Source organism: Urocitellus parryii, chromosome 15 (assembly GCF_045843805.1).
Source record: "Urocitellus parryii isolate mUroPar1 chromosome 15, mUroPar1.hap1, whole genome shotgun sequence".
Taxonomy (NCBI): Eukaryota; Metazoa; Chordata; class Mammalia; order Rodentia; family Sciuridae; genus Urocitellus; species Urocitellus parryii.
Genome location: NC_135545.1, coordinates 32,928,298 through 32,955,367, shown reverse-complemented (window position 1 = coordinate 32,955,367; position 27,070 = coordinate 32,928,298). Strand labels below are relative to the sequence as shown.

Sequence of the window (27,070 nt, the reverse complement as noted above, 5' to 3'; positions counted from 1 at the left end):
TCTAGACAAGGATGCAGGTGCTCAGGAAAGGTCACTACTGGGGGGCAGTGTGGTGCAGTGGTTGGGGCACAGGCTCTGGAGCCCAATTGCCTGGGTTTGCCATTCTGATGCTGCCATTTGCCAGCTTTGTGACTTTGGGCTATGTTATAGGAACTCTTGTGACTCAGTTTCCTCTTTTGTAAAATGGCATGACGACTAAGAGTGGCTTTGAGGATTAGTGATTGGCTTGTGTCAAGTCTTTGGTTCAGAGAAGGTGCTCAATAAACATGAGCATTAGGGCTAAATGGTGGACCTGAGTTTCCACTAGTGACTAAGGGAGGATGAGTCTGAACCAGGTCTGCATGCTGCTGAGAATCACAGGTTGTACTGCTGCATTTCTACAATAACTGCTGACCCCCAGCCCACTGCCAGCTCCCATTCCCCCTGCAAAGTCCTATGCCTCAAGAGCCCCATCTCTCACTCTCACAAGGCTGAGCCAGTAACCCCTGGTAGGCCATGGCAGGCAGAGAAGAGTCCAGGATTCCTGGCAGGAGAGGGTCAACTCTGGGTCCTTCTCCTTGAAGGAAAACCTTTAAGTCCCCTGCCTGGATTGGTGCTTGGCAGAAAGTCTGGGGGTTTCCCTATCCTTCTGGGAGCCTTGCTGATCCTAATTGGAGTTGTGCTCCAAAAACTCAAATATACTCTATGTAACAAATGATGTGACTGCTGGAGATCTGATGAAGGCACACAGAAAGTGTGGCTACTTCCTAAATATGAGAATGGCAGTGAAAGGCCCCCACATGACTCCCTGGTGATGTTCAACCCAAGCCTTCAAAGATGGAAGGGATGGGGAAAGTCATTCCAGGTAGAAAACACAATATGAGCAGAGAGTCTAGCAACAGCATGTAAAGGATAGGGTTTGAGGGGAAAAAGCAAAAGATGAGGTTGTAGAGATAAATGGTGATCAGAATATTTTGGAGATCTTCGTGTAATCTGTTAAAGAGGTTGGATTTTCTTTGATTGAAAATAGGAAGCCAATTTAGACGTATAATGAGAGGTGGTGATTCTAGGCACAGTTGGTGCACACTAGTAATCCCAGTGACTTGGGAGAGCAAGACAGGAGGATTGCAAGTTTGAGGCCAGTCTCAGCCACTTAGGGAGACCCTGCCTTTAAATAAATAAATAAATAGATAGATAAATAAATAAATAAATAAATAAATAGAAAAGGCAATGTAGTTCAGTGGTAAAATGGGTTCAATCTCAATACTGGAAAAGAGAGTGAGAGCGAGACAGTGCCGGGGTGGGGGTGGGGGGAGAGGAAGGAAGGAATGATGCTAAAGTTTTATCATCTGTAAAATGGACTAACAACAGTACCTACCTCATAATGTTATAGTAGGATTAAGTGAAATGATCATATAAAGCACTTATAATGGCAGCTAGAAAATGGTCAATAAGCGTTAGTGATGCTGTCATGTCCTGTTAAAAGAGCAACTGAAAAGTCATAGACCACCAGGGTCTGCAGGCTACAGACTGGTTGTGCTGGGAGGGGACGCCTGCGGGGATGCACTGGCTCAGATGCGGCCACCGCAGACACCTGGGTGGAGTTGAACCTCAAACAGGTAAGTTACAGCAGCCAAAGACGTGACTGCTCTGAGGAGAGAACATAGCTCTGCTCCTCCGCGGCGCGAACCACCGCGCAGCCGCACTCGGAGTGAGGCGGTGCCTGCGCAGCCGCACTCAGAGCGGGGCGGTGTCTGCGCAGCCGCAGAAGCAGTTGGGTGGGTGCGTGTAGCCGCGGGAATCGGCGGCGGGGCGTGCGAGCTTGGTTTGGGGCCTTTTCGCCTCCGGCCCGAGGCATCGGGGGCTGGGGGTTCTTGTCCCCGCGCCCCTCGCCGGCCTCGGGCGCCAGCCCACTACCGAGCAGCCGCCGCCGCCACCATCATGCTGCTGCCCGTGTTCACCCTGAAACTACGCCACAAAATCAGCCCCCGCATGGTGGCTATAGGGCGCTACGACGGGACTCACCCGTGCCTGGCGGCCGCCACCCAAGCGGGCAAGGTAACCGCTCCCACCCGCTCGAAGCCTGGGCCAGGCGCCCCAGGATCTCCGCGGGCCGCACCCCCGAGACCACGCCTCTCGCGCCGGCCCCGCCCCGGCCCGGGTTGCCTGGCAACCTGTCGTAGTCGCGTCGTAGGAGTCCATCCTGCCAAGAGGAGTAGGGAGTTCTGATTGTTTTCTGATTGTCAGGACATTGGTGGCGTGCCTGGACGAAAAAGGAGCTTAGGGAAGGGAAGTCTTCAAAAGGAAAAGGGCTTGGCTAGGATTAGCTGTAATAGCTGACCCTAGAATCCAGCCCGGAGCCTCTGCTTGTCGCTTGGAACTCCTTGCACTCTCACACTGGTTGGGAGGAGAAGAAAGAGAAAGGCCTGTAAATATCCCTGAATTAAATTCAAGTTGCTCTTTGTGTGTGTGTGGTCCTGAAGATGGAAATCAGGGCCTCTCGTGATTGGCAGGCCCTGTACTACTGAGCTGTATCTCCAACCCTCAAATTGCACTTTTGATCCTTGGCCAGGTACATGCAGAGTTTTCCCCATAATATATTAGCTAAGCATTATGTGCTTACATATGTGCCAGATACTCTGCAAGAGACACGGTCATTCAACAGTCATCAGACTTCAACTGAACACCTCTGTTATGCTAGATTCACGGATGAAATTGGAATTCCTACTTTAAGAACGCTTGAAGTGTAGAAGGATGTCAAACAGTGTATAGATCAAAGCCCAATATATTGGTGGAGGCATGCTCAAAATACATGAAATACAGAGTAATACAAGTACAAAGCCTTATTACATTAATTACCTCAGCATCTTTGCTACAAGATTAAGGGTAGTAGCATAGCACAGATGTGGTGGATCCTGGCTCCTTTAATTGCTTCATGACTTTTGGCAAGGTACTTTGTAGTAATTTAGGGTCATGAGGATTAGATAAGTTAATACATGTAAAACACTTGTCATATAGGAAGTGGTCACTAATTGTTACCTTTTATTTTCTTATTGTGATGCCTACCTTGCTGATTAGATAATTCAGGGAGGTTCAAAGCAGCGCCTGAAGCCACTCAACTGGAAATTGGTGAAATGAGATTATAGTGCATGTTCTCTGACCCAGTGTGCATTTTATAGCTAACATTTATGTAATGATTTATAGCTTTCACAACATTAAATAAAAACTTTAAATACATGTTTTGTTACATCATATGATATATATACCTTTGGATACATAAGTAAAGAGTAGTGATTCCCTTCCATTAAGGAGTAAAGCACTTAGTGCAGGGTCTATATATGATGTTAGTTGTTGGGAGGCATTAACGGATCCCCAAACAAACTTCACATTAGTCCTGCTGTAGGTGTACAGCGCCTAATTTGAAGGCTTATCATGCTTGGCAGTGTTCTTAGCTTTTCAGGTGCAGTGGTTAATGTGACAGACAAGTTTCATCCCTTTGGAGTCTATTACCAGAATTACTTGTGTGTGTGTGCGCATGTGTGTACATGGGAGGGAAAAGAAGTGGAGGATGGGGATGGTAGGAGCTTGCTATTTTAGATGGGGTAGTCAGTGAGGCCTCTTGTAACATTTGATCAGAGATTTGAAGGAGATGAGGAGACAAGCTCTGGATATGTGGAGTAAGTGCCTTGTAGGCAGAGGGAGTAGCGAGGGTAAAGGCTTTGGTGTGTTCCAAGATGCAAGGAGGTTGTCAGGATGGAAAGGAATGCCGAGGCCCTGAGGTGAGCAGGGCCAGCCTTGCAGGCCACTGTAAAGACCTTGGTTTTTATACTGAGTGTGTTGGGAAGCCACTGAGGGTCTCAATAAAGAGGGTGATAGGATTTGCTGTATGTTTTAGGTAAAGTGATTCTGACTGTCTGACTGGTATGTGGAGGATGTACTGAGGACACAGGGAGTGTAGAGTGTAGAAGTGGAAGCAGGGAGCCAGGCAGGGGTTCTGTGGAAGCCCTCACATTAAACTGTGACCTAGAGTGGGAGGCAGGGACATTTGATTCTAGGATTGTTTATGAAGATGTCAAACAACAGAGGATCCCGTGCTCTGTGTAATTGAGTACTTTGTTTTTAGAACTTTAAATAAATCTGGAAAGTTCTAATCTTTGATATGGAGACTTAAAAAATAATTGGTGATATCTTATGATTCACATAACATGTAAATGTAGTCTTTAAAAACAAACATTCCTGGCAAGGCTAAAGCCTACTCTGACTACTAGGGCCTTCATTTCTAGAAACAGAACTTTGTCATATCTTGGCCTGAGCAAGCATATTTTATTTATTTATTTTGAAAAACTTGTTTTTCTTTTTTCCCAAACAGAGTCTTACTACATTATCTGGGCTGTCCTTGAACTTGTGATTCTCCTTTTTAGCCTCCCTAGTAGCTGGGATTACAGGCACATGTCATGGCACTTGGCCAAGGGTATTTAAGAAGGGGTTCCTTGCAATATGAACTTAGTGTTTTCCTCTGGGAACATATTTTCCCTCACCATAGAGCTGGTGGTGTGGGCAGGATAAGTTCAATTTACTTTTCCATCAGCTAGAACAAATGATTTATGAACTTCAGACAGTCTTTAAGAATCTACAAAATAGGGAGTAATCCATTTGTCATGTGACTGAGCTTGGCTTTTCCTTGTCTGAAGGGACAAGTAGTTCTCCCTGGACATTCATATTTGTGTGTGCAGAGAACAGCAAGAGAGGAACAGGGAAGAACTCTGACTCTTTGGATTCTTGTTGACTCTTGGCAAAAATCACACTCCTTCCATTCTAGTTAACAATGAATGTGGGAGCCAGGAGTAGTGGGGCAACCCTGTAACCCCAGTGGCTTAGGAGGCTGAGGCAGAAGGATTACAAGTTCAAAGCCAGCCTTGGTAACTGAGCAAGTCCCTAAGCAACTCACGGAGATCCTGTCTCCAAATAAAACATACAAAAGGGCTGAGGATGTGGCTCCATGGTTAAGCACCCCTAGATTCAATTCCTAGTACCAAAAACCAAAACAAAACAAAACCCAATAACTGTGGGTCCCCTAAGTTCTTTCTCAGCAGATCTAACTAATAGAAGACTGCAAAGATTCTTCTGTTCAGAACTCTTATAAAAGGAAGTGTGATGTAGTTAGAGCTTGGGGTCTAGAGCGTGACAGGCTTCATGTTTTCACCCTGTCACTCGTAGTCTTGAGATCTCAGGAAAGGACCTTCTCTCCTCTGACCTTGTCTGTAAGTTAGGGGTTGGTGTGAGGATCAAATTCAATTAGTGTTTGCAAAAGCATATTCACACAAAAGAGAACACGAAGGTACTGTTCAGCAGCTGCATGTGTTTTCTACATATTTCTAGTCAATTCTTTTGAAAATTATTTTTTGTTGAATGTGCTACTTGGTATAGGTAATAATTTAAAATTAATACTCTTTGGATTTATATCTAAGAAATTAAATATTTATTTAAAATTAGTGAATTTGATAACCAGAAAGAGCCCAAGGGATTTCTAGTCCAGTGGCTTCCATCCTTTCTTTTATTGTATTGGCCCCCATGTAGTTTTTAAAACAAAACAAAACAAAAAAACCTTTATTTTATTTATTTATTTATGTGGTGCTGAGGATCGAACCTAGTGCCTCACCCATGCTAGGCAAGCACTCTACCACTGAGGTACAGCCCCAGCCCCCATATGTAGCTATTTTAGACATTGAAAATTTCTCCAGTGAAATTTTAATACTACATTCATACTGTGTTTCTCTTTGTATTGTGGCCCTTTGGAGGCCACAGTTGTTTTTTGATTTGTTTTGTTTTGTTTTAGTACTGGGACATGAACCCAGGAGCACTTTTATTGCTGAGCCACATCCCCAGTTCTTTTATTTATTTATCTATTTATTTATTTTTAATCTTTGTATTTATTTATTTTTTATGTGGTGCTGAAGATTGAACCCAGTGCCTCACACATGCAAAGCAAGCACTGAACCACTGAGCTACAAACTTAGCTCTATTTTTATTTTTTATTTTTTATTTTGAGACAGGGTCTCACTGAGTTGCTGAGGCCAGCCTTGAACTTGTGATCCTCCTACCTCAGCCTTCTGAGTTGCTGAGATTAGAGGTGTGTGCCACTGTGCCTGGTGACAAGACATTTTAATATTTAACATCTTTTCACCTCAAACCCAGTTACCCATCTTGAGAGTAGTTTCACCCCTCCTGAGAATACATTTTTTTTTCTACTCCAAAGCTCCTTTTCAGAGATGAAACCCAAGGAAGTTGAATGACTTACACAGTCACTCAGATGATTATATTTATGAAATTGAACCTGTCAAGTTTAATATCTTTGGACAAACTAATTTTCTGTTTTACTAGTATAGACAATGAAAAGCTCTTCAAGAAATTTGATTTCTATAACACAGCTTAAGTTCATAAAACATTTTCAAACTACTAGACTAGGTTAGAAAATAAAGTTATTAGGTGTTTGGAACAAAGTATACTAAAAGAAGTGTCTGTTCTGCTTTCTGTGATCTTTTGGGTGTGTAACAATCCTACTGAAGCTGGCAGTAGCTGCCTGTGGGTGGATGGGGGAAAGGCTGGTCTGTGAGTGCTGGGGTGTCCTGCCCTGGTGAGCGGCCTGAGCCTTGCCTCACGTGTTCTTCACAAGGCCAAGAACCTCCAGATTTCATAGTTGATAATGACTGAGGGTTACCGTGCACAGAACTGGGTGTGAGCATCTTAAGTTTTGTGGGAGATAAAAGTGACTTGTTGTTAATGGTGACATCTGTTAATAACCTATTTTTTTTTATATTTTAAGGGAATGTAATTAACTGTTTTTGTTTAGGTTTTTATTCACAATCCTCATACACGGAGCCAGCATTTCAGTGCATCCAGAGTCCTCCAGAGCCCCCTGGAGTCTGATGTTTCTCTTCTCAACATTAACCAGGCGGTCAGCTGCCTGACTGCAGGAAAGCTGAACCCTGAGCTTGGCTGCGATGTCCTTTTGGTGGGGACACAGACGAATCTTTTGGCTTATGATGTCTATAATAATTCAGATTTGTTCTACAAAGAGGCAAGTATACCCTTTATAACCATAGAATTCCATTACCCAATGCCCAACAGTTTTTATGCTTGAAAGAGATCATGTGTTTATTTTGGTTTGCTTATTTTGTGGCTGTTATAGTGGAGTTAAACAACACAGGGAGTTTTCCACTCACATCTTTCTGTACTTGGAACTTATTTGGTCATGGTTGGAATCACTTGGTGACATTCACCTGGTCTCTAGAGGTTCATCTGTGACAGCACCATCTATCAATACCTATTGAGAATTCAGCCAGGAGTGGAAGCCAGCAAGCAGGTCTCCTGGTGGCCTTGCATTGAAGTTTAGTAGAGTAGTTTGTAGGAGAAACCCTGACTGTAGTCTGCCATCTACAGGCTGCTACTACTTCAATACCCAAATTAACTCATATTTGTTATAGGAAGTATAGGGAAACAAAAAGGAAAAAAAATCCCCATAGTTTATTGACTTATAAGTAACATTTAGTTCTTTGTTTATCCAGGTATAGTATATGTAAGTATACCTTTTTTTTTTAACAAAATGTGATCATACTATATACATGCAACCTTTTACTTTATTTTTCCTATAATAGCTTTATTAAAATATAATTCACTCACCAGATAGTTTTCCTATTTAATAGGTACAATTAATTGGTTTTTAGTTTATTCTGAGTTTAACATCCATCACCACAATCAGTTTTCATCTGGTGATTCAACCCAGGCCTTGCACATGCTAAGCAAGTGGTAGACACTGTACTAGATCCTAACCCCTTTTTTATAGCTTTAATTTTTTTTGTTTTTTTTATTTGTAGTTATACACAATACCTTTATATTATTTATTTTTATGTGGTGCTGAGGATTGAACCCAGTGCCTCGCACAATTAGGTGAGTGCCCTACTGCTGAGCCACAACCCCGGCTTATTAACCTCTTTTTTAAATTTTATTTTGAGACAGGGTCTTGCTCAGTCAGTCAGGCTGGCCTTGAACTTAACAATCCTCCTGCCTCAGACTCCTGAGTAGATGAGATTACACGTGTGTGCTACCATGCCCAGCAATTTTAAACATTTTTTATTACTTCCAAAAGAAACAAACCCCATACCCATTAGTAGGTACTCCCATTTTCCTTTGACTTGCTAACCTTAGGCAACCAGTAATGTTTTCTGACTCTGGAAATTTATGTATTCTACACATTTCATAAATATGGAATCATAAGATGTGGTCTTTTGAGACTGGCCTCTTTTTCTTAGTATGTTGTTTTCCAGGTTGATACATGTTGTAACATCTAACAGTACTTCATTCCTTTTTATGGCAGAATAATTTTTCATTGTATGTATATGCCACAGTTAATGGGCATGCCAATTCCTGGCTGTCATGTGTAGTCTTTTCTTTTACAAATTATTAGGAACATCTAATACCATAAGGTCTATATATCATTCTTTTTGATTACTGTAGGTCTATATATCATTCTTTTTGATTCTATAGTATTTCATTATGTTAACATATATAATTTATTTTACCTGAAATTTATTACTGAACATTTATGTTATTTTCATTGTTTATCTGTTATAAATATTACTAAGATAAGCATATATATTGTCACTTTTCTGATTATTTCCTAAGGATAAGTTCCTAGAAATGCAAATGCCTTTTTTATATTTTTTAAGGAGGTAAGGTGTAGATATAGTGAAATGCATAATCCTTAAGTTCAATGAATTTTGATCCCTGTAACCAATATCCCTGATAAAAATGTAGAACATTTCTGTCACTTAGAAGATATTGTTGTATCTTATTCCAGCCAATTCCTATTCCTCATAGACATTCACTGGCTTAGACTTTCCTGTTCTGAATTTCATACACATGGAATCATGTAGAATGTACTCTGGTCTCTGGCTTCTTTGACTCAACATACCTACAAGAGTTGTCCATTGGTTTACCTGATTGTGGAGGCTGGCAAGTCCAAAATCTGCAGAGTGGGCCAGCAGGCTAGAGATCCAGAAAAGAGTAGATGTTGAAGCCCAAGCCTGAAGGCAGTCCGAGGGCAGAATCCTTCCTTTCTTGGAGGAGGTCAGCCTTTTTTCTACTAGTCTTTCAGTTGAATGGAGGAGGCCCGCCCCCATTAGGGAGAGTGACCAGCTTTATTCAGTCTACTGATTTATATGTTAATCTCCTCTAAAAAATGCAGCAATATCTGGAATACTGTCTAACCAAACATCTGGAAACTGTAGCCTACGTATGTTGATGCCTAAAATTATTATCACAAGGACTCAGCTTATAGTTGAAGAATCAGAACAAATTAAAAATTTAAATTAAAAAAAAAGAAACACAATTGCTGAGTTAAAAACCTTTTTTAATGAGATTTTTTGATAGAGATTGTTAAATTACTTTCTAGAAAGGCTACTATTTTTCTACCCTGCCCTTAGAATATAAGAATATGTATTTTAATATATTCTAATATAGAGAATATATATTTATGTTAATATATATGATATTATATATGTATTCTAATATATTCTAATCAACAATGGATATTATTGTTCTTTTTCATCATTTCATCCAAAAAGTCAAAGAAATCGAAAAAGGATATATTGTGAATTAACATTTTTCATTTTCATTAGTAAATATTATTAGTATTTTTTTCTAGTGAATTTCTTTTTTTTTACTTAGATGTTTACTATTTTCTTATTTGTCTTTTGTTAACAAAACTTTAAATATAAATCTTTTAAATATAAATCATTTAATTATAAATCTTATGTTACAGTTAATTTTTTTCCCACTTGAATCAAACCGTGTAATATGATGTATTAAGAACTATGTAATGTTATGAACGACCAATAAAAAAAAAAATTTTTTTCTAACTCATTGCTTACTTTTTAACTTTTTTCCCCCTTTGCTAACTTGCCATTTTACAGTTTTAATTTCTTATGATGTCTTTCTTTATAATCAGTCTCTTCTTTATGTTTTTTCTACTTATTTTTAACATAAGTAAGGATTATTTTCCTGTGCAATAAACAGTATTTACAAAGTTGTCTTTGATTCTTCCATAGATAAGATATGTTTATGTAGTTATATTCAAGAATTCTGGAGAGTTGGACTAGAGGGGTTTATTTTTTTATTATTTATACTTTCTAGTAACTTTAAAATGAGAAAGTCTACTAGTAAGAAAATTGGGCAATAGTATTAAAAATATTTCCATCCAAAATGGTAAACTAAATTACAAAATTTGGATGTTTAAAAGCATTGGTCCTCTAGAGAATTTGTGCTCTAGAACTTGGTGATCCTGGGGAGCCCTGGATTATTGTAGGGTCTTATGGTGTGAGAGCAGGGCTCTGAATTGACCCTGGCTCTCTGCTCATCCTTGCAGAAGCCACAGTGGCTGCCCAGTCAGGAGACCATGTGGATTCTCCCAAATGATGACAAAGGAATTTGAATATTTGAGTAAAAATACAGGTGTATGTTATCTCCAATGTGCCTGCACATTACTGTATTTGAGATTATGTGTCTTGTCTTCTTAGGTAGCAGATGGGGCAAATGCCATTGTATTGGGGACATTGGGAGATATTTCCTCTCCTCTTGCCATTATTGGTGGAAATTGTGCTCTGCAGGGTTTTGACCATGAAGGAAATGATCTCTTTTGGACGGTATGAAGAACTAAACATTCTTTTTGGCATTTTTACTTTTAATTTTATTTAACCATTGACTGTACTAAATAATAAAACATAAAATAGAACAAAATTTGTAATGTTTCACAAACGTTAAAAAAGGGTGGTTTGTATAATCCTCCCCTTCATATTGCTAGTATATTTTGATTGAATCTTTAATAAAGATGATTTAATGATTTTTGTTTTCATTTTTAGGTTACTGGAGACAATGTTCATTCCTTGGCCTTGTGTGACTTTGATGGTGATGGAAAGAAAGAGGTATGTGAGGGAGAAGATGATACTTTGTATGTTGAGCTAAATAAGTTGCCCCTGACGGTGACATTAGTGTGGAGAGAAGTCTTAGTTTTTCATGCCTGATTTTGGAGCTCTGTTACCTAAATGATGAACTTACTGGCCTCATTGGTCTTTTTCCTCTCTTTTGAACAATAAATCACTTGTCAACTAGATTGAACAGTACATCTAATACAAAGGTCATGGCAATTGATCAAGGAAGTTTTAAAAACACAGGAGAGAGAAGGCAGAACAGTTAGAGGGGAATCTGTCATATTTAAAATCTTGTAAATTGCTTCTGATATTCTGAAATCATATTAATAAGTAGTTTTCAATTTTGGCCCACTTTTTCAGTAATATAAAAGTTTTAGAGATTGTTTCTTAGCTTTTTAAATTATTCTAATAATTACTCAAAATTAGCTTCTCAAGCAGTCCGAGCATGTGAAGGGCTATTTTTGGCACTAACTTAGTCCTCCTGTCCATGGACACTTGGCTCTTGTGTTTGAAACAGGGTCTCCCTCTGCAAGCAGGGAAGGTTGCTGAACTAGGGAACATTCTGAAGTACAGGGTAAAAGAACATGTCTGGCAAGATGTGCCTCCCACATGGGAAGATAAAATGTAGAGTAGCTACTTTTTCTTCACTGAGTCTGTTGACCCTCAACCCTGCCATTAGAGAGGATCTTCTTGAGCATTAGATTATTGGAGGATTGGGACTCTTGGGTGGTGGGAGCAGCAAAGTAATATGAAATCTTTGTTTTATTTATGGGAATTTTGCTGTGTTCATTTCCTGAACTAAATGTATATGGTTTCCCTTCACTTTAGCTTCTTGTTGGATCTGAGGATTTTGATATCCGAGTTTTTAAAGAAGATGAGATTGTGGCAGAAATGACAGAAACAGAGGTAAGAAGTAACACCTTAGCCTTGGGCGGATCAAGCAACAAACCTAACATCAGATGAGGGTGCCAGGGCATCTTTTTATAGTCCAGAGGGTTTTAGGATAAAAACTTATTTAATCATACTATATGCTTTATATAATCACAGTTATTAAAATGTAAACTGATAGCTATGGATAGAGAAGAAACGAAGGAGGGAAATTAGTGCTACAAGTAGTGGTGTGGACAGGTGTGTCTGTGCAAGGGTCCTATGGTATAAATATGTGCTTTTCCAGAAGGAGGGTCCTTACTGTTCATTAGGCTCTTGAATGGACTCATAACCTCCCACCCCCTAGAACTACCCCAAACAGCTAGAGAGTCACTGGCCTGAAGGTGCTGTGTCCTCCATTTTTGTATCTCTTTCATTCTGATTTACAGTAAATCTTTTCCCATTGGTAGAAGTCATTCAGTTTTGCTTTCTTTAGATTTCTGTTGTTTGTCAATACTGGATGTGAGGAGAGTGTAATTCTCTGAAACACTTTTCAAGGAGAGGAGACGTTGAAATAGAGCTAGAGATTAGCAGGAACTTGTTGCTCCTCAAGTCCACAAAAGAAAGAGGCAAATGAACTAAAGAAATACTAAAGGATCTATGCAATCTGGAGCTGAATTTATGAAAATATGGACTTTATAAAATTGTTCATCTGCATAGCCAATTTCCTCTCCTCTTGGTTTGGTTTTGCTTGCTGTTCAAATATCTTTTCCCAGATCAGCAGAATCATGATTCATTTGGCAGTTGAACAGTGCTGAGTATTGCCAGGAGAATGCCTTGAGCTAAATAATTCTGGATTCCTACACAGTACTTCGTATTCAGAGTTAAGTGGAGTGGGTGGTTTTGTAGAAAAGCTGTAGGTGTAAAGGAAATTATATAACTATTCTCTGCTTTATACAACTTATTTCTTAATATCTATTGTATTAGGGCCAGAATTAGAAAATAGATCTGCAGGATCATAGATATCATTAGTTTTTGGATTTAACTTTAAAGTATAATTTTGTTTAGTATCTAAAATTTTATCCTTTTAAGGATGTTAAATCCTTGTTGTAGTCCTGTAACTATTTCTGTATAATATATACATTCTGTATATTGTTACATACTATACAAACCCACTTACTCAGATTTTCAGTTTTGAAAGGATTATACTTTATTTTACTGCAAGCAAACAATTATGTCATAGAAAGAAAAGTGTAAATGTAAAAATTAGTCAATTGTAGATTAGAATTATTTTTAAAATTTAGACTATAGTGGTAACTGTTTGTGCTGGGGTTGTGGGTCAGTGGTAGAGCTCTCACCTAGCATGCCTGAGGCACTGGGTTCATTCCTCAGTACCACATAAAAATAAAATAAAGGTATTATATCCACCTACTTGTGATTTGCCTTAGCTTCCCAAGTAGCTTGGATTACAGATGTGCACACTACCACACCTGGCTCATATGCTAGTTCTTGTGTACTTGAAGTATATATTCCTTTTGGGACAAGGTCTTTCTAAGTTTCTTAGACCTCACTAAGTTGCTGAGGCTGGCTTTGAACTTGGGATCCTCCTGCCTCAGCCTCCTGAGTCTCTGGGTTTACAGGTGTGCACCACTGCACTCAGTGGCATATAGTTTCAAAAACTACTTCATATTAAATTGAACCTTAACAAAAAGATGTGGTTTATGTGTTATTTTTTGCAGATAATCACCTCTCTGTGTCCCATGTATGGCAGTCGATTTGGTTATGCCCTTTCCAATGGCACAGTTGGAGTTTATGACAAAACAGCTCGATACTGGAGAATAAAAGTAAAGTCAGCTTTTTCTATTCATGCACTTTATATTTCAGTATCAGAGACTTCTGTACTAATTATTGAAATTCCCTTTCAGTCCAAAAATCATGCCATGAGTATTCATGCCTTTGACCTTAATTCTGATGGAGTGTGTGAACTGATAACCGGTTGGTCCAATGGGAAGGTGAGTGTAAATCAGCGGTTTGTGTGTAGTTCTAAGTAATAAGGTTGTGATAAGGGCTGCAGACCTAGAATTGTAACACGGAAACAACCCTGACTTCCTTGGCTGGGTTTTCAGATTTAACCTCCCAATCTTTCCACACTTTTCTTCCTGCTACATAGTGACTATCCTTTTAGCCTTGTAAGCCCTGCTTGAGAAAAATCTCCTGGGGGGGTTCTTTCTAAATCTCTTCTTTGAAAGAAGGAAAAGCCATCAATCAGGTTGCCTGTAGGTATAGGCCAGTTGGGGGGGTGGGGTTAATCACATAGTAATAATGAACTGTCTGAATAGCTCTTTCCTAATAAATCTTTAACACTGACTGAAAACTTAGAATTAATGAGAAGAATCAGATTAGCATATTGTTTTCCCAGCTATCACTTCAAAGTAAAACCCCTTTTTCTTTCTTTCCTTTTTAAACTCAGATCAGAATTTCTTAGTCTTTTGGCAAGTCCAGATTGTCAGAAACTGTCTCAGGAGCTGCCAGGTCTCCATGGATACTGTGCCCTTGCTTTCTTCTCTGTCAGTGTTGGGCTGCCTGGAGGGGATCAGCTAGTTCCGTCTTTTGTCTTTCTTTCTCTTTACTTTGGGCCAGCACCTCCAGTCTTTCTGTGGTGTTACATAATGAACAGGTTCTAAAAAGTTATTAGGCTGTTCCTGCTCTTCTTTTTGGGCTTGTCCTTGGTGTGAGTATTCAAAATCATAAGTGAAGGCTATGTCATTGTTTATCAAGAAGTAAAAGTCCACAAAATGGATGTCTTAATTTATGTGGGCTGTTTTAACAAAATACTACAGACTGGGTGGCTCATAAAAAGCAGAAGTCTATTTCACAGAGCTCTGGAGGTTGGGAGTCCAAGGTCAGGGAGTGGCAGATCTCTGGTCTGGGAGGGCTGCTTCCTCATGGTTGGTTTTCTTCTTACTGTGGCCTCACGTGGTGGAAGGGGTGGAGGTCTTTCAAGGACTCTCATGAGAATGAGAGTACTGATCCCAGGCGTGAGGGCAGGCAAATTTTGGGGAGACACAAACATTAATACCATAGGAAAGTACTATATTCTGGGAGAATATAAATTATGATTGATTCAATGTTAGACCAGGACGCAAGAAAAGACCACTGACTCCAATTAAAATCAAATTAAAGCAAGCTTATTATTTCGACCGGCCGGGCTGCCTTTCCCTCCCAAAACGGTGGGAACAAGACAGCCCCGAGGCTTCTTTGTGGCCCCGTTTTATAGCCCAAAAAGTTACACAAAGGGGGGGTTACAGATAACAACACTCTGAGGAGCATAACACAAGTTTACATTTTTGCTGGCCCCGGCATCAGAATTTATGGAGATCTTAGAGACTCAGAGGGGGTCATTGTCCGGCCAGGGAAGGCCAGAATTTATGAGGCGCCACGAAGGTTTAGGGAAGGGTTGTTATCTGGTCAGGGAAAACCGGACCTGGTTGAGTTCAGGGCACGGGCAGGCATTCCAAGTAGGTTCAGAATTTGCAGTAATTTATAGTAAAGCCGAAATTATCTTTTCATGGTTTTATGGCGAGATGCCCAATTTTAAGAAAGGTTGGGTCTATCATCAAGAATTACAAAACTACTTAGACTTGAGAAATTATTAAAAGTTACTTCTTTTTTTAAAAATATTTATTTATTTAAGTTTTCGACGGACACAACATCTTTGTATGTGATGCTGAGGATCAAACCCGGGCCGCACGCGTGTGGGGCAAGCGCGCTACTGCTTGAGCCACATCCCCAGCCCTAAAAGTTACTTCTAATTACACTTCGGACCTAGAGTTTCATAGTTTAATTCTTTCAAAATTTTAAGGATTTTTTTGTTATATAATCTGTTCCAAAGCATAAAAAAAGATAAGAAAATTATGAAATCATTATATAAGTGGAAAAACTGATTATCTACACTTAACACAAATAGTCTTGAAAAGGCAGATAAACAGATGCAACTTGTGAATGTAGGAGTAAAAATACTAAAAAAAATACTATTGGCCTGTTAACTTTGTCTTTAGTAGGTTGTTTGTTGAGTTGGAGGTCTGTCCTCTCCTGCAGGACAAAACTTCCCTGTTGGATAAGCAAAAGAAGAGACTGTCCACAGAAGGACTTATTTGTAGTCCTTCTCAGCTGCAAACTTAGTAATATGGCAATGCAGTGCTAAGGCTATTCGATAGCTAGGCTTTCACAGGGAAGAAGTTCAGTTCAGCCCCATATTAAAATATGCTCAGAACTTTGGTAAAACACCAGCATTCCTTCCTTCACAAGCTTTGGTCATCATAATCTTCAGGCTTACCTGATGTTGTTAGAAATGACACAAATAAGCTTGACACAGTGGCTCACACGTATGATCCCAGCTCTTTGGGAGGCTGAGGCAGGAGGTTCACAAGTTTGAAGTCAGCTTCAGAAACTTAACTAGACTCTGTCTCAAAATACAGTATGAAGGACTGCCGGTGTAGTTCAGTGGTAGAGCACTTAGCATGTGTCACTTGCCTAGCATGTGTACAAGTCCCTGGGTTCAATTCCAGGTACCACAAAAAAAAAAAAAAAAAAAAAAAGAAAAGAAAAGAAAAAGAAGTTACATGCATATATACCCTGGACAAGGAGTAGTCTGTGACCTAAATAATTTTTTGGTTGCAAAGTTTTCCCTAGAAGAATGTATACGAAAAGACAAAATAGTGAATGGCAGTGTCATTGAAATGACACTGGTTGCTCTGCCAGATATTCCGTAGCTAGCCTTTTGTTTATGACACCGGTGTCCTTACCTGGGCTTAAATCATCATTTTGAATGAGCATCTATGATTGTTCTTTAGATGCCTTTGCTTCTGATCAGTCAGTGATTTATTTGATTTATTCCTGGGAGGAAGAGAAACAATGAGGATAGGAGTACTGAGTCTGGGCAGTTTGTGTGGAAGAGGACACTTCACAGGGTTGTTACAAAAGGTGGTATGGCAGGGGGACTGGGTGGTATGGTGGGGAACTGGCCTCGCTTGGCGTTTACACTTCAGATACAATGATATTTCGTATTCTTGGATTTTAGGAAGGTAGGATTTTTATAGAGAGCTGACATGTGCCCTGGACCTATGTGCCAGGCCCTCTTCAAGTGCTTTACACGTGCGAGTTCTTTCTGGCCTCCTTAGGACCCTGGGAGGTCTAAGTGCTCTTCTTTCCCTCGAGTCTGGTTATTGATCTTCACATGAGACCAAACAGAATGGCTAAGACACAAGGAGAAGCAGTCACGGAGAAGTCACAGACTTCGTGGAACACTTTAAAGACTGCTTGACTGAATGACCTCTAAAGCTGGTTTTTATTTCAAAACCTTGTGCTGCTGATGGTGGTATTTTCAAACTGTGGCATAAGTGACTTTAAGTTCCTGTTTTATTTTTAGGTTGATGCTCGAAGTGACCGAACTGGGGAGGTCATCTTTAAAGACAACTTCTCTTCTGCCATTGCTAGTGTGGTCGAGGCGGATTACCGGATGGATGGCCACGTACAGTTAATCTGCTGCTCAGTGGAAGGGGAAAGTAAATTGAGTTGGGAAAATTTCTTGAAAAGTCACTTTTTCAATTTGGTTGGGTCAAATGCCAGGAAATTCTACTCTAAAGTATTTATGCTGAGTTTTAATAAGTCCACATCAGTTGGGAAGATGAGAATTTCAGGTTTTGGTTTTTAAGAGCAACTAACTGATGACCTAAAAGTAGATATGGCTGTCCCTGGGGTGGTCCTCCGTCCAGTGAGTGTTTTTCCCTCTCTTCAGTCCGGGGCTACCTGCCAGGCACCACTGAGATGAGGGGAAACCTCATGGACACCAGTGTGGAGCAGGACCTGATCCGAGAGCTGAGTCAAAAAAAGCAGAATCTGTTGCTAGAACTCCGTAACTACGAGGAAAACGCCAAGGTAGGGCCCGCTGGGAGGGGAGGCAGAATCTGAAATGCTGAGACTGACCCCGAGGATTGGCAGGTGAGGAGAAGGACCCGGTCAGGGCTGGCCAGGGTGCGGGCCTCCTCCTGCCTGTCTGCAGAAGTGCAGGATGCGTCAGCCTCTCTGCCAGCGCCAGAGTGACGAGGCCATGCATCTGTTGATCTAGAAATTCCACTTTCAGGCAGGTGATCTGTAGAAACATTTGTCAGGTGAATAGCTGGAAGCAACTTAACTGTTCATCAGTGACAGGGAGTACGTGCTGGGGAATTAATAGCTGCTCAAAAACTGAAGTCAATATATCTGGACTGATATGGAAGGGTATTTGGGTGTTATTAAGTAGAAAAAAGCAAAAACAATATGTATAGAGTGTTTCTTTTATCATTTTTAAAAAACTATACATAAATTGATAACTAAAAAATACGCATGTGTGTATCTACCAGCCTGGCAGGAGATGAGCAGGAGTGGGCTTTAGTTTATCCTGTCATATGTTACTGTGTTGGAATTTGGCCTATCAAGTGAGGTTTTTTTTTTTTTTTTTTTTTTTTGTGGTGGGCTGCTGGGGGTTGAACCTAGGGCTTTGTACATGCTGACATGTGCTTTGCAACTGTCATTTTAAAGAACATGAAAAGCATGTAAAAGGAACAGTGAGATGCAGGGGACCATAATGACAGAAGGGGCGAAGGGATGGGTGTTTCCCACAGGACCAGATGGGGCAGAGGCACCTGAGATTGAGTTATCTCGTCCCTCAGACTCAGGAGTAGATGATGGGGAGTCTGTCCTTTGAAACCAAGCAGCCACATTATTTAAAATCGACATTAGTTCACTGTTTTAGTGACAGGTTTGGTGGGTGGGTGTTTCCTAGGCTGAACTGAGCAGTCCACTGAATGAGGGCGATGGGCAAAGAGGCATAATCCCAGCCAACACCAAGCTCCACACTGCGCTCTCCGTCAAGCTGGGGACTGAGAAGCAAGCTGCTCACGTGGAGTTGTGCATCTCCACTTCCAATGGTGAGCCGGTGTTTGCAATGGGCTGCCAGGTGCTGGTGCCGTCGCGGAGCAGGGCTGGAACTGCTGTTTCTTCTCTTCCCTGCAGACACTATCATCCGGGCAGTGTTGATTTTTGCCGAGGGAATTTTTGTAGGTGAAAGCCACGTGGTACATCCCAGCGTTCACAACCTTTCCAGCTCCATCCGTGTCCCGGTTTCACCTCCCAAGGATGTCCCGGTGGATCTGCACTTGAAAACCTTTGTGGGTTACAGAAGCAGGTGACCCTTTACAAGTCACTTAGAGGAGGGCAAGGTTTTCCATTGTGCAGGCATCCTCTGGGGCAGAGAAGACATTTGGTGGTTCCAACCCCCAGTTAATGTTTCCCACAACCTTTTATTTCCCTAATTTGAAATCTTTCCAAATTAGGAAAGTGCTGGGAATCAAACCCAGGGCCTCATGCATGCTAGGCAAACACTCTACCCCTGAGCTACGTCTCCAACCCCTAACATTTTATAAATATATTTATTTGGGGCTGAGTAGGTATGTGGCTCAGTAAAGTGGTCACCTTATTTTCTGGACCATGTGCTTTGAAATAACACTCCACTCAACACTTCTCTTGTGTCCCTTTGCTTGGCCATAGCACCCAGTTCCATGTATTTGAATTGACAAGACAGCTCCCCCGATTCTCTATGTACGCACTGACCAGCCCACACAACGCCAGTGAACCCGTCAGCTATGTTAACTTTATCATTGCCGAACGGGCACAGAGGGTAAGTAACTTGTGATTTTCTTCAAATTGGAGTCCTTTAGATGTTACTTTGTAGAAAGGGGGAAATTATATGAATTATGTTGGTAACAGCAAACATTATTTGAAAGAATTATGTAGTGTGGAGGCTGGGATTGTGGCTCAGCGGTAGAGCTCTCGCCTACCACGGGCAGGACTGGGTTTGATCCTCAGGACCACATAAAAATAAAGGCATTGTGTTGTGTTCATCTACACCTAAAAAATAAATATTAAAAAAAGAATTATGTATGTGATTTGGCTTGTAACATGTAATAAAAATATTGCTGAAGTATCTTCTTTCACTTTGAAAAAAATACATTATTTGCATAATCCTTAATTACAAATGAATTCTTACCAGTTCTTAATTTCTCTCTTTCTTTTGTTATGGTCTTAGTGTGTATGTCCTTTTTAAAAATATTTTTTAGTGGTAGTTGACACAATACCTTTATTTTATTTATTTATTTATATGTGGTGCTGAGAATTGAACCCAGGGCCTCAAGCATGCTAGGCAAGTACTCTACTGCTGAGCCACAACCCCAGCCCCAGTGTGTTTGTCTTGACTTAGTATTTTGAGAGGAACTTACATCCAGATGCAAAGAGAGAAGCTGGGTGTCCTGGTGCGCACCTGTAGTCCTCGCTAGGGGAGGCTGAGGCAGGAGGATAACTTGAGCCTAGGAATTCAGGGCCAGCCAGGGCCCAGTCTCTTCAAACACACAAAACAAACAAACAACAAAAGATGGAGAGTGGGACATGGAGTTGGGAGCATTTTTTTGGGTTTAAGTGCTACCTTTTTTTTTCCTTTTATGTGGGGCTGGGGATTGAACCCAGGGCCTTGTGCATGTGAGACAAGCACTCTACCAACTGAGCTATAGCCCCAGCCCTTAAATACTACCTTAATTAAATTTTAAATAATCTTGGGAAGTTCCCCTCACCAGCCTGAGCCTCAAGTTCCTTATCTGTAAGTGAAGGTGTGTTGTCTACCACTAAGGCCCCCGAGGAGACATGAGTGGTATGGCGATGCCTTATTAAGTTGAAAGGACTTATAAACAGACTTCAGCTGTGGCCAGGTCTCAGAATTCTTGGTGAGGCTTTTTAATTACATGGATTCTCAGGCTCCTGTATTGCCTGTGGAATCAGAAACTCCACAGGTGGACTCTTCCAAAGGCATCAAGGGATTCTGACATGGAATCTGTGTTGCAAGCCACTGTAAAATATTCTTAACACTAAAACTCCTCACGTGCAAGTGTCCTGTGTTTGTGTTGTGTGCGTGTATATTCTTCACTTGAATTTTTTTTTTTTTAAGAATAGAGTGGAGGGTTGGGATTGTGGCTCAGGGGCAGAGCGCTTACCTAGTATGTGTGAGGTCCTGGGTTCGATCTTCAGCACCACATAAAAATAAATAAATAAAATAAAGATATTGTGTCCAACTACAACTAAAAAAATAAATATTTTAAAAAAGAAAGATCTCATCATTAGTTTAAAAAAAAAGAATAGAATGGAATAGTTTTAAGCTGATTACATTGTCCAGGATACACCCACAAAAGAGCTGTTGTATAAACAGAATTAACACTGTACTTCTGTCATTTGTACGTTGCATTTAAGATTTTGTCTAAGTAGAGAATACTGTAAAATCATGTCTTCTGGGGGTCAGACATAATCATGAATGTTACTTAAGAATATGTGTGAGAGCCGGGAGTGGTGGGGCCTGTCTATAATCCCAGCAGCTCAGGAGGCTGAGGCAGGAGGATTGTGAGTTCAAAGCCAGCCTAACAAAAGCAAGGCACTAAGCAACTCATTGACACCCTGCATCTAAATAAAATATAAAAAAAGGGCTGGGGATATGGTTCAGTGGTTAAGTGCCCCTGGGTTCAATCAAAAGAAAAGAAAAAGTAAAAGTGTATAAGGAGGGAAAAGGGAGTGTGATCAGTGTTCTCTTGGTGAGGATGAGGTATTTAAACTGAGGGAGAAGTCTTCCTTCTCTAATGACTGTACTTTAAAAAAGTGAAATTTGTTTCATTCTGCTATTTTTCAGATTGCTATATGGCTCAACCAGAACTTTCTGTTACCAGAAGACACTAACATTCAGAATGCTCCATTTCAAGTATGTTTCACATCATTACGAAATGGCGGCCATCTCTACATAAAAATAAAACCTAGTGGAGAGGTACTGTTTAATGTCAAGGTCGTTCATAGATTTCTCATGTGCTGTTTAACCATTTGGTGCAAAGTGAGGTGGATGATTTCAGTGCCAAGATCATAAAACCAAGTGTTGTAACATAGTCTGTTAGTATTACCGTTGTAGACCCTGGGGTATAATCTAGAAAAGTGGTTCTGTCTCCCTCTTTCCTTTCCTTCACCCCTTTCATGTACATTTTGGGTAGGGTTGGGATTACAGATGTTCATAAAAGCATTTTTTCAGTCTTTGAATAGTCTTATCACTTATTTTATAAGGCTAGAGGATTGACTTTTTAGCTACCCACAGGGAATAAAAAATGTTTATAATTTCCTAAAGGATTAATAACCCTTATCTCATTCATTGCTACATATAAATATATGCTCAGAAATTGTGTTAACTATGGAGAAATTCATATACTGATTCAGCCAAATTTGCCTGTTGTCTGAGGATGCTAACCTGGCCTGTTTTTTTCCTGGATAGATCACAGTAAATACTGATGATATTGACTTGGCTGGTGATATTATCCAGTCGATGGCTTCATTTTTTGCTGTTGAAGACCTTCAGGTAGAAGCAGATTTTCCTGTCTACTTTGAAGAGTTACGAAAGGTGCTGGTTAAGGTGAGGGTGCCTGGTGGCTGCATCTGTGAGAATGTGGTCTCTCCTAGTTTGGAATGTTTCGGTTAATGAATGAGGCCACAGATGTACTTACGTGATAATCATGTTCTAAATAATTCTTGTAAAAAAATTGAACTAGTATTAGTATTGGAGACTTTAAAGGATTTCTTTTATAAGAGTAGGTTATCTCTTGACCACCCTATTTTCTTTCTTTGTTTAGGGGGACACTTTTAAAAATATACATCATATTAACATCCTCCTTTGCTAGCTCTTCATCTTATCTGGTTATATCTTCTTTGGTCTTCAGTTTATTGCTTTCCAAAAACCCAAGAGCAAACCAAGGAGGATTGTGATTGTCCCCAAAGTATAAAACCATTCTCACCTCAAATCCCTTAAATGTCTCTCTGTGTGTTGCTAGGCCTCAGTGCTGCAACACAGTCAGAGCCCCCCTGCAGTGTCATATGGAGGCCACAGAGACTAATTATTTTGTTGAAGAGGAAATGAAAGGATAGGAAGTATTATTGCGATTATGAATACATATGAAAATGGTATGAGTGGTCAGAGAAAGAAAAGGGCCTCTGCATGTAGTGGGTAGTGTCTTCCCAGTGTGTCTAGTTTTCAAGAAGTTTGCAAGACCCTTTTAATTCCTGATGTTCATGTTCTCCAGGTGGATGAGTATCATTCAGTGCACCAGAAGCTCAGTGCTGACATGGCTGATAATTCCAATCTGATCCGAAGTTTGCTGGTCCAAGCTGAGGATGCTCGTCTGATGAGGAACATGTGGGTATTTGCCTTGCAAGATGAAACATGTGAGCAATGGAATAGCAGATCCCAGATGCTGGGTGGGGAGGGGGTCCTCGATTGATACAGTGACTTTGGAAAATAACTTGGCATTATTGGTAAAGATGAAAATGAGTATGCCTTAGGACCCAGAAATTCTGCTTCTTGTATATATCCTAGAGAAACTTGTGCACATATAAACTAGGATATTTATATAAGACTATTCATAAAGGTATAAGAATCCTGTATTAGTCTGTTTTCCATTGCTACCAAAAAATACCTGAGACTGGGTAGTGTATAAAGAAAAGAGGTTTATTTAGCTCATAATTTTGGATGCTGAAGTCCAAATAGTATGGCAGTAATTCTGATGAGGGCCTCTCTGGCTGTGTCACCTAATGGCAGACGGCCTCATGCCAGGAGTACCTGCAGGAATGAGATCACATGGAGAGAGGGGAAGCCAGAGAGACCAGGAAGGGGCCAGTGTTGCTCTTCTATAACAACCCTCATGAGAGAGCTAACCAGGGTTCCACGAGAACCACCTAGTCCCTTCTGACTGAGGGCCGCACCACTAATGACCTTGTACTACGCCTCACTTAATAAAGGTCCTACCAGCTATTAACATCGCCACACTGGGCGCCAAGCTTCCAGCACAGACTTTTTAGGGACACAGATTATATCCCAACCACAGCAAATCCCAAAGTGGGAATAGTCCGAACTAGCCTCAGCAGTGTAATGGATAAATGTGGTATATTCATACAGTGGAGCAGCGAGAGTGGGTGAGTGTCCCTGGCACAGAGCATGCCCAGATCTCACATACTGGATACTGAAAGAGGCTTAAAGAACATGTACAAAATGCTGATTTTTTGGCAGGGCATACTGGGGATTGAACCCAAGGGCAATTCTGCCACTGAGCTGCATCGGCAACCCTTTTTAAAATTTTAAAAAGTTTTTAAGACAGGGTCTTACAAAGCTGCTGAGGCTGGTCTTGAACTTAATGATCCTCCTGCTCATTATTCTGAGTCACAGGGATTATAGGTGGCACCATCATGCCCGGTGCGTCCATTTATATCGTTTGGAAAAGGACAAAACTAAACTATATTTCCCAGGAAGCATACGTAGATGATAAGACCATAATGAGGGACTTGGGATGCAGCTCAGAGGTAGAGCGCTTGCGTGGCATGCCATGAGGTCCCTGGGGTTGATCCCCAGCACTGCAAAAGCATAAAGGGAGAGAGGAGGAGTATAATATAGTATTTTCTTCTAGGGAGGAGAAACTGTTTACAAAGAACAAGTTGGGAAGCTTCTGGGATGCTGACAACATCCTGTTTCTTGACCTCCTTAACAAGCACTTGTTCTCTGAATTTTTCTGAATATGTAACATTGTACAATTACAAAGTTAAAAAAAAAACAATAACAAATACATGTTTAGCCTCTCTCTTGCTAAGGTACAAAATTCATCTTCACAGTGAAATGTATTGAAGCAAATTCAGTAGAAAATGAGTAATAGGTGAAGCTTATGCATCTATTTTAGAGGTGAAAGTTCAACCAGGATGTTACTTGTGCTTTTTTTCCTGAAAGGCCTGAATTATTGATAAATAATTAAAATAGTATTGCTCCGAAGTAAATAATTTTTAAAATGATTGTATTGAGTTGAAAATTTCAAACATACAAAAGTAGATTGAATAATTAATTATTTCCTTTATAGCACCCACCTAGCTTCAGTGGGCACCAGCTCCGGGCCACTGTTCTTTTCTCATCTCTATACTTACTCTCTTTCATTCCCAGGCACTGCATTATTTTGAAACAAATTCTTGACATGGTCTAATTTCAGTTATAAATATGTCAGGCAGTAGGCCTTAAAAAAATATGTGTAAAAGGGGCTGGGGTTGTAGCTAGAACACTGACCTCACATGTGCAAGGACCTGGGTTTGATCCTCAGCACCACATTAAAATAAATAAATAAGTAAATAAAATAAAGGTATTGCGTCCAACTATAACTAAAAACTTAAAAAGAAATGTATAAAAAAACCCCAGTGCCATTAGCTCACTTGGAAAAATAAAAAATAATTTCTTAATGTTAAAAAAGATCCAGTCAGTGTTTAAAACATTGATAAAATATGAAGATGAATCTGCTAACAATATTAAGAATAGGTCACTTTTGAATAATGAATATTAATTGGATCCTGAAATATAGCTCATCACCCTATTCACAGCACTCTGGACTCAATAATTCTTAAACTAAATCTAGAACAACCATGGACCAATCACCAAGAAAGACCACTTGTCTTCTGTTTATATGGAACAAATAGGATATTTTGATGGAAACTTCTCAATGTTTTCAAAGCAAACTTTAAAAACTCCCTCATTTTAATTAAAATACAGCTAAAAATGTGTATTCTCTCTTTTTTTAAATGTAACTAAGACACTGATAAGTGTTTCTTTTTCTGTGATATTGGGGATCACATCCTGGGGCCTAAAGCATTCTAGGCTGGGGCTCTGTCACTGAGCTGCATCCCCAGCCCTATAGGGATTTCTAGGCCCAGCACAGTAAGACAAGTGATGTTAAATCATCTTGATTTATACAGGAAAACAATGAAGAATCGCTATATGGAACTCTATGATCTTAATAAAGACTTGCTAAATGGATATAAAATTCGCTGTAACAATCACACTGAACTATTAGGAAATCTTAAAGCAGTAAATCAAGCAATTCAAAGAGCTGGGCGTCTGCGTGGTAAGTCTTTTCTCACAGCACTGTAATTGTACTTTTTGGGGTGAGGATCACTGAAGATGCTGGTAGCTTCCACAACTCATTTTGGGGCCTGGAGTAGCATACCCTAATGCTGCAAAGGCGGCTCATCTCTTGAGCTTCTGTCCGTTGCTTGACATTAGTCTTCCAAAGAGAAAGAATCCTTCAGCTCCTTTTCTGAGATCTTTCTGCTTCCTCTAAAGAAAGACCTAGTGTTTATACCCCAAAGGACTATGGAGCCCTGAAGACCCAATTGGAAACAGAGACTGAAAACTAATGAGTTGAGTATCTAACTTAAAATTTTAGAAAAAGAAAAATAGAATAAATCAAAGGAAACAGAAATACAGCTAGATTTATATCTGAATTCTGTTTTGGGCCAGTGCTTTGACACCTTTATAATCTTACTGGATGGACGTGAGCTTTGATTCTTTTCTACTTTGGGTTTTGTAGATTTGAGATGGTCTCTAGGTTTGTTTTATGACCTATTCTTAATATTGTTAGCAGATTCATCTTCATATTTTATCAATGTTTTAAACACTGACTGCATCTTTTTTAACGTTAAGAAAAAACGCCAAGATTACGGTTTTAGGGAGCATAAATTAGTAAAATTTGTTTATATGACTCTTCTCTACCCTAGTTTTATGTTGTTTTAAAACTGGCTTCTACTTGCTAATTCCACTTATATTGTCTCGGGATGTGCTGACTTTATATTCCTTCTCATACAGTTGGAAAACCGAAGAACCAGGTGATCTCTGCTTGTCGGGATGCTATTCGAAGCAACAATATCAACACCCTGTTCAGAATCATGCGGGTGGGGACAGCTCCTTCATAGAGAGGAGGAAATAGGGAATAAGTTTCTGGACAGAAGGTTTTCCCTAACACTCTAGGCGGGTATGCTTTGGGTCACATCCTGGTGAACCAGGGTGCTAAGGATGTAAAACAGCCTTGGTGAGCTATACAGGCTAAAGACAAGGCACTGCATCTGAGAACCGTACTCCCTTTCTGGTTTTAGATCAATTGTACTTGCTAGATCTGTAGGAAGGAGGGCAAGTACATTTTAAATGTCAGGGCTTCAGAGTCCAGTTTTTGTTTATGTAAAGTCGATATATATTATGTTTTTTCCCCTTAAAATTGTAATTGAATTTGTAATTTTCAAATAGATTATCTACTTTTTCATTAAAATTAAAA

The 27,070-nt window shown here is 40.2% G+C and overlaps 1 protein-coding gene across 1 annotated transcript; it reads left to right on the top strand.

Annotated features, from left to right (window-relative positions):
• Positions 1–1,761: 1,761 nt before the first annotated feature.
• On the top strand, positions 1,762–27,070 carry Bbs2 (Bardet-Biedl syndrome 2). Its single transcript, XM_026395669.2, has 17 exons — positions 1,762–2,037; positions 6,830–7,057; positions 10,554–10,679; positions 10,896–10,958; positions 11,793–11,870; positions 13,571–13,675; positions 13,757–13,843; positions 17,260–17,395; positions 17,629–17,768; positions 18,655–18,799; positions 18,885–19,056; positions 19,419–19,548; positions 21,595–21,726; positions 22,219–22,356; positions 23,021–23,133; positions 25,719–25,867; positions 26,608–27,070. The coding sequence occupies exons 1-17, from the start codon at positions 1,921–1,923 to the stop codon at positions 26,712–26,714; spliced, it is 2,166 nt and encodes a 721-aa protein (XP_026251454.2). The 5' UTR covers positions 1,762–1,920; the 3' UTR covers positions 26,715–27,070.

Coding starts and splice junctions, on each gene's coding strand:
- Bbs2 (XM_026395669.2), top strand. CDS start 1,921: ATGCTGCTGCCCGTGTTCACCCTGAAACTACGCCACAAAATCAGCCCC. Junction 17,396..17,628: donor CTGCTCAGTGGAAGGGGAAA/GTAAATTGAGTT, acceptor CCCTCTCTTCAG/TCCGGGGCTACCTGCCAGGC. Junction 23,134..25,718: donor GCTCGTCTGATGAGGAACAT/GTGGGTATTTGC, acceptor TGATTTATACAG/GAAAACAATGAAGAATCGCT.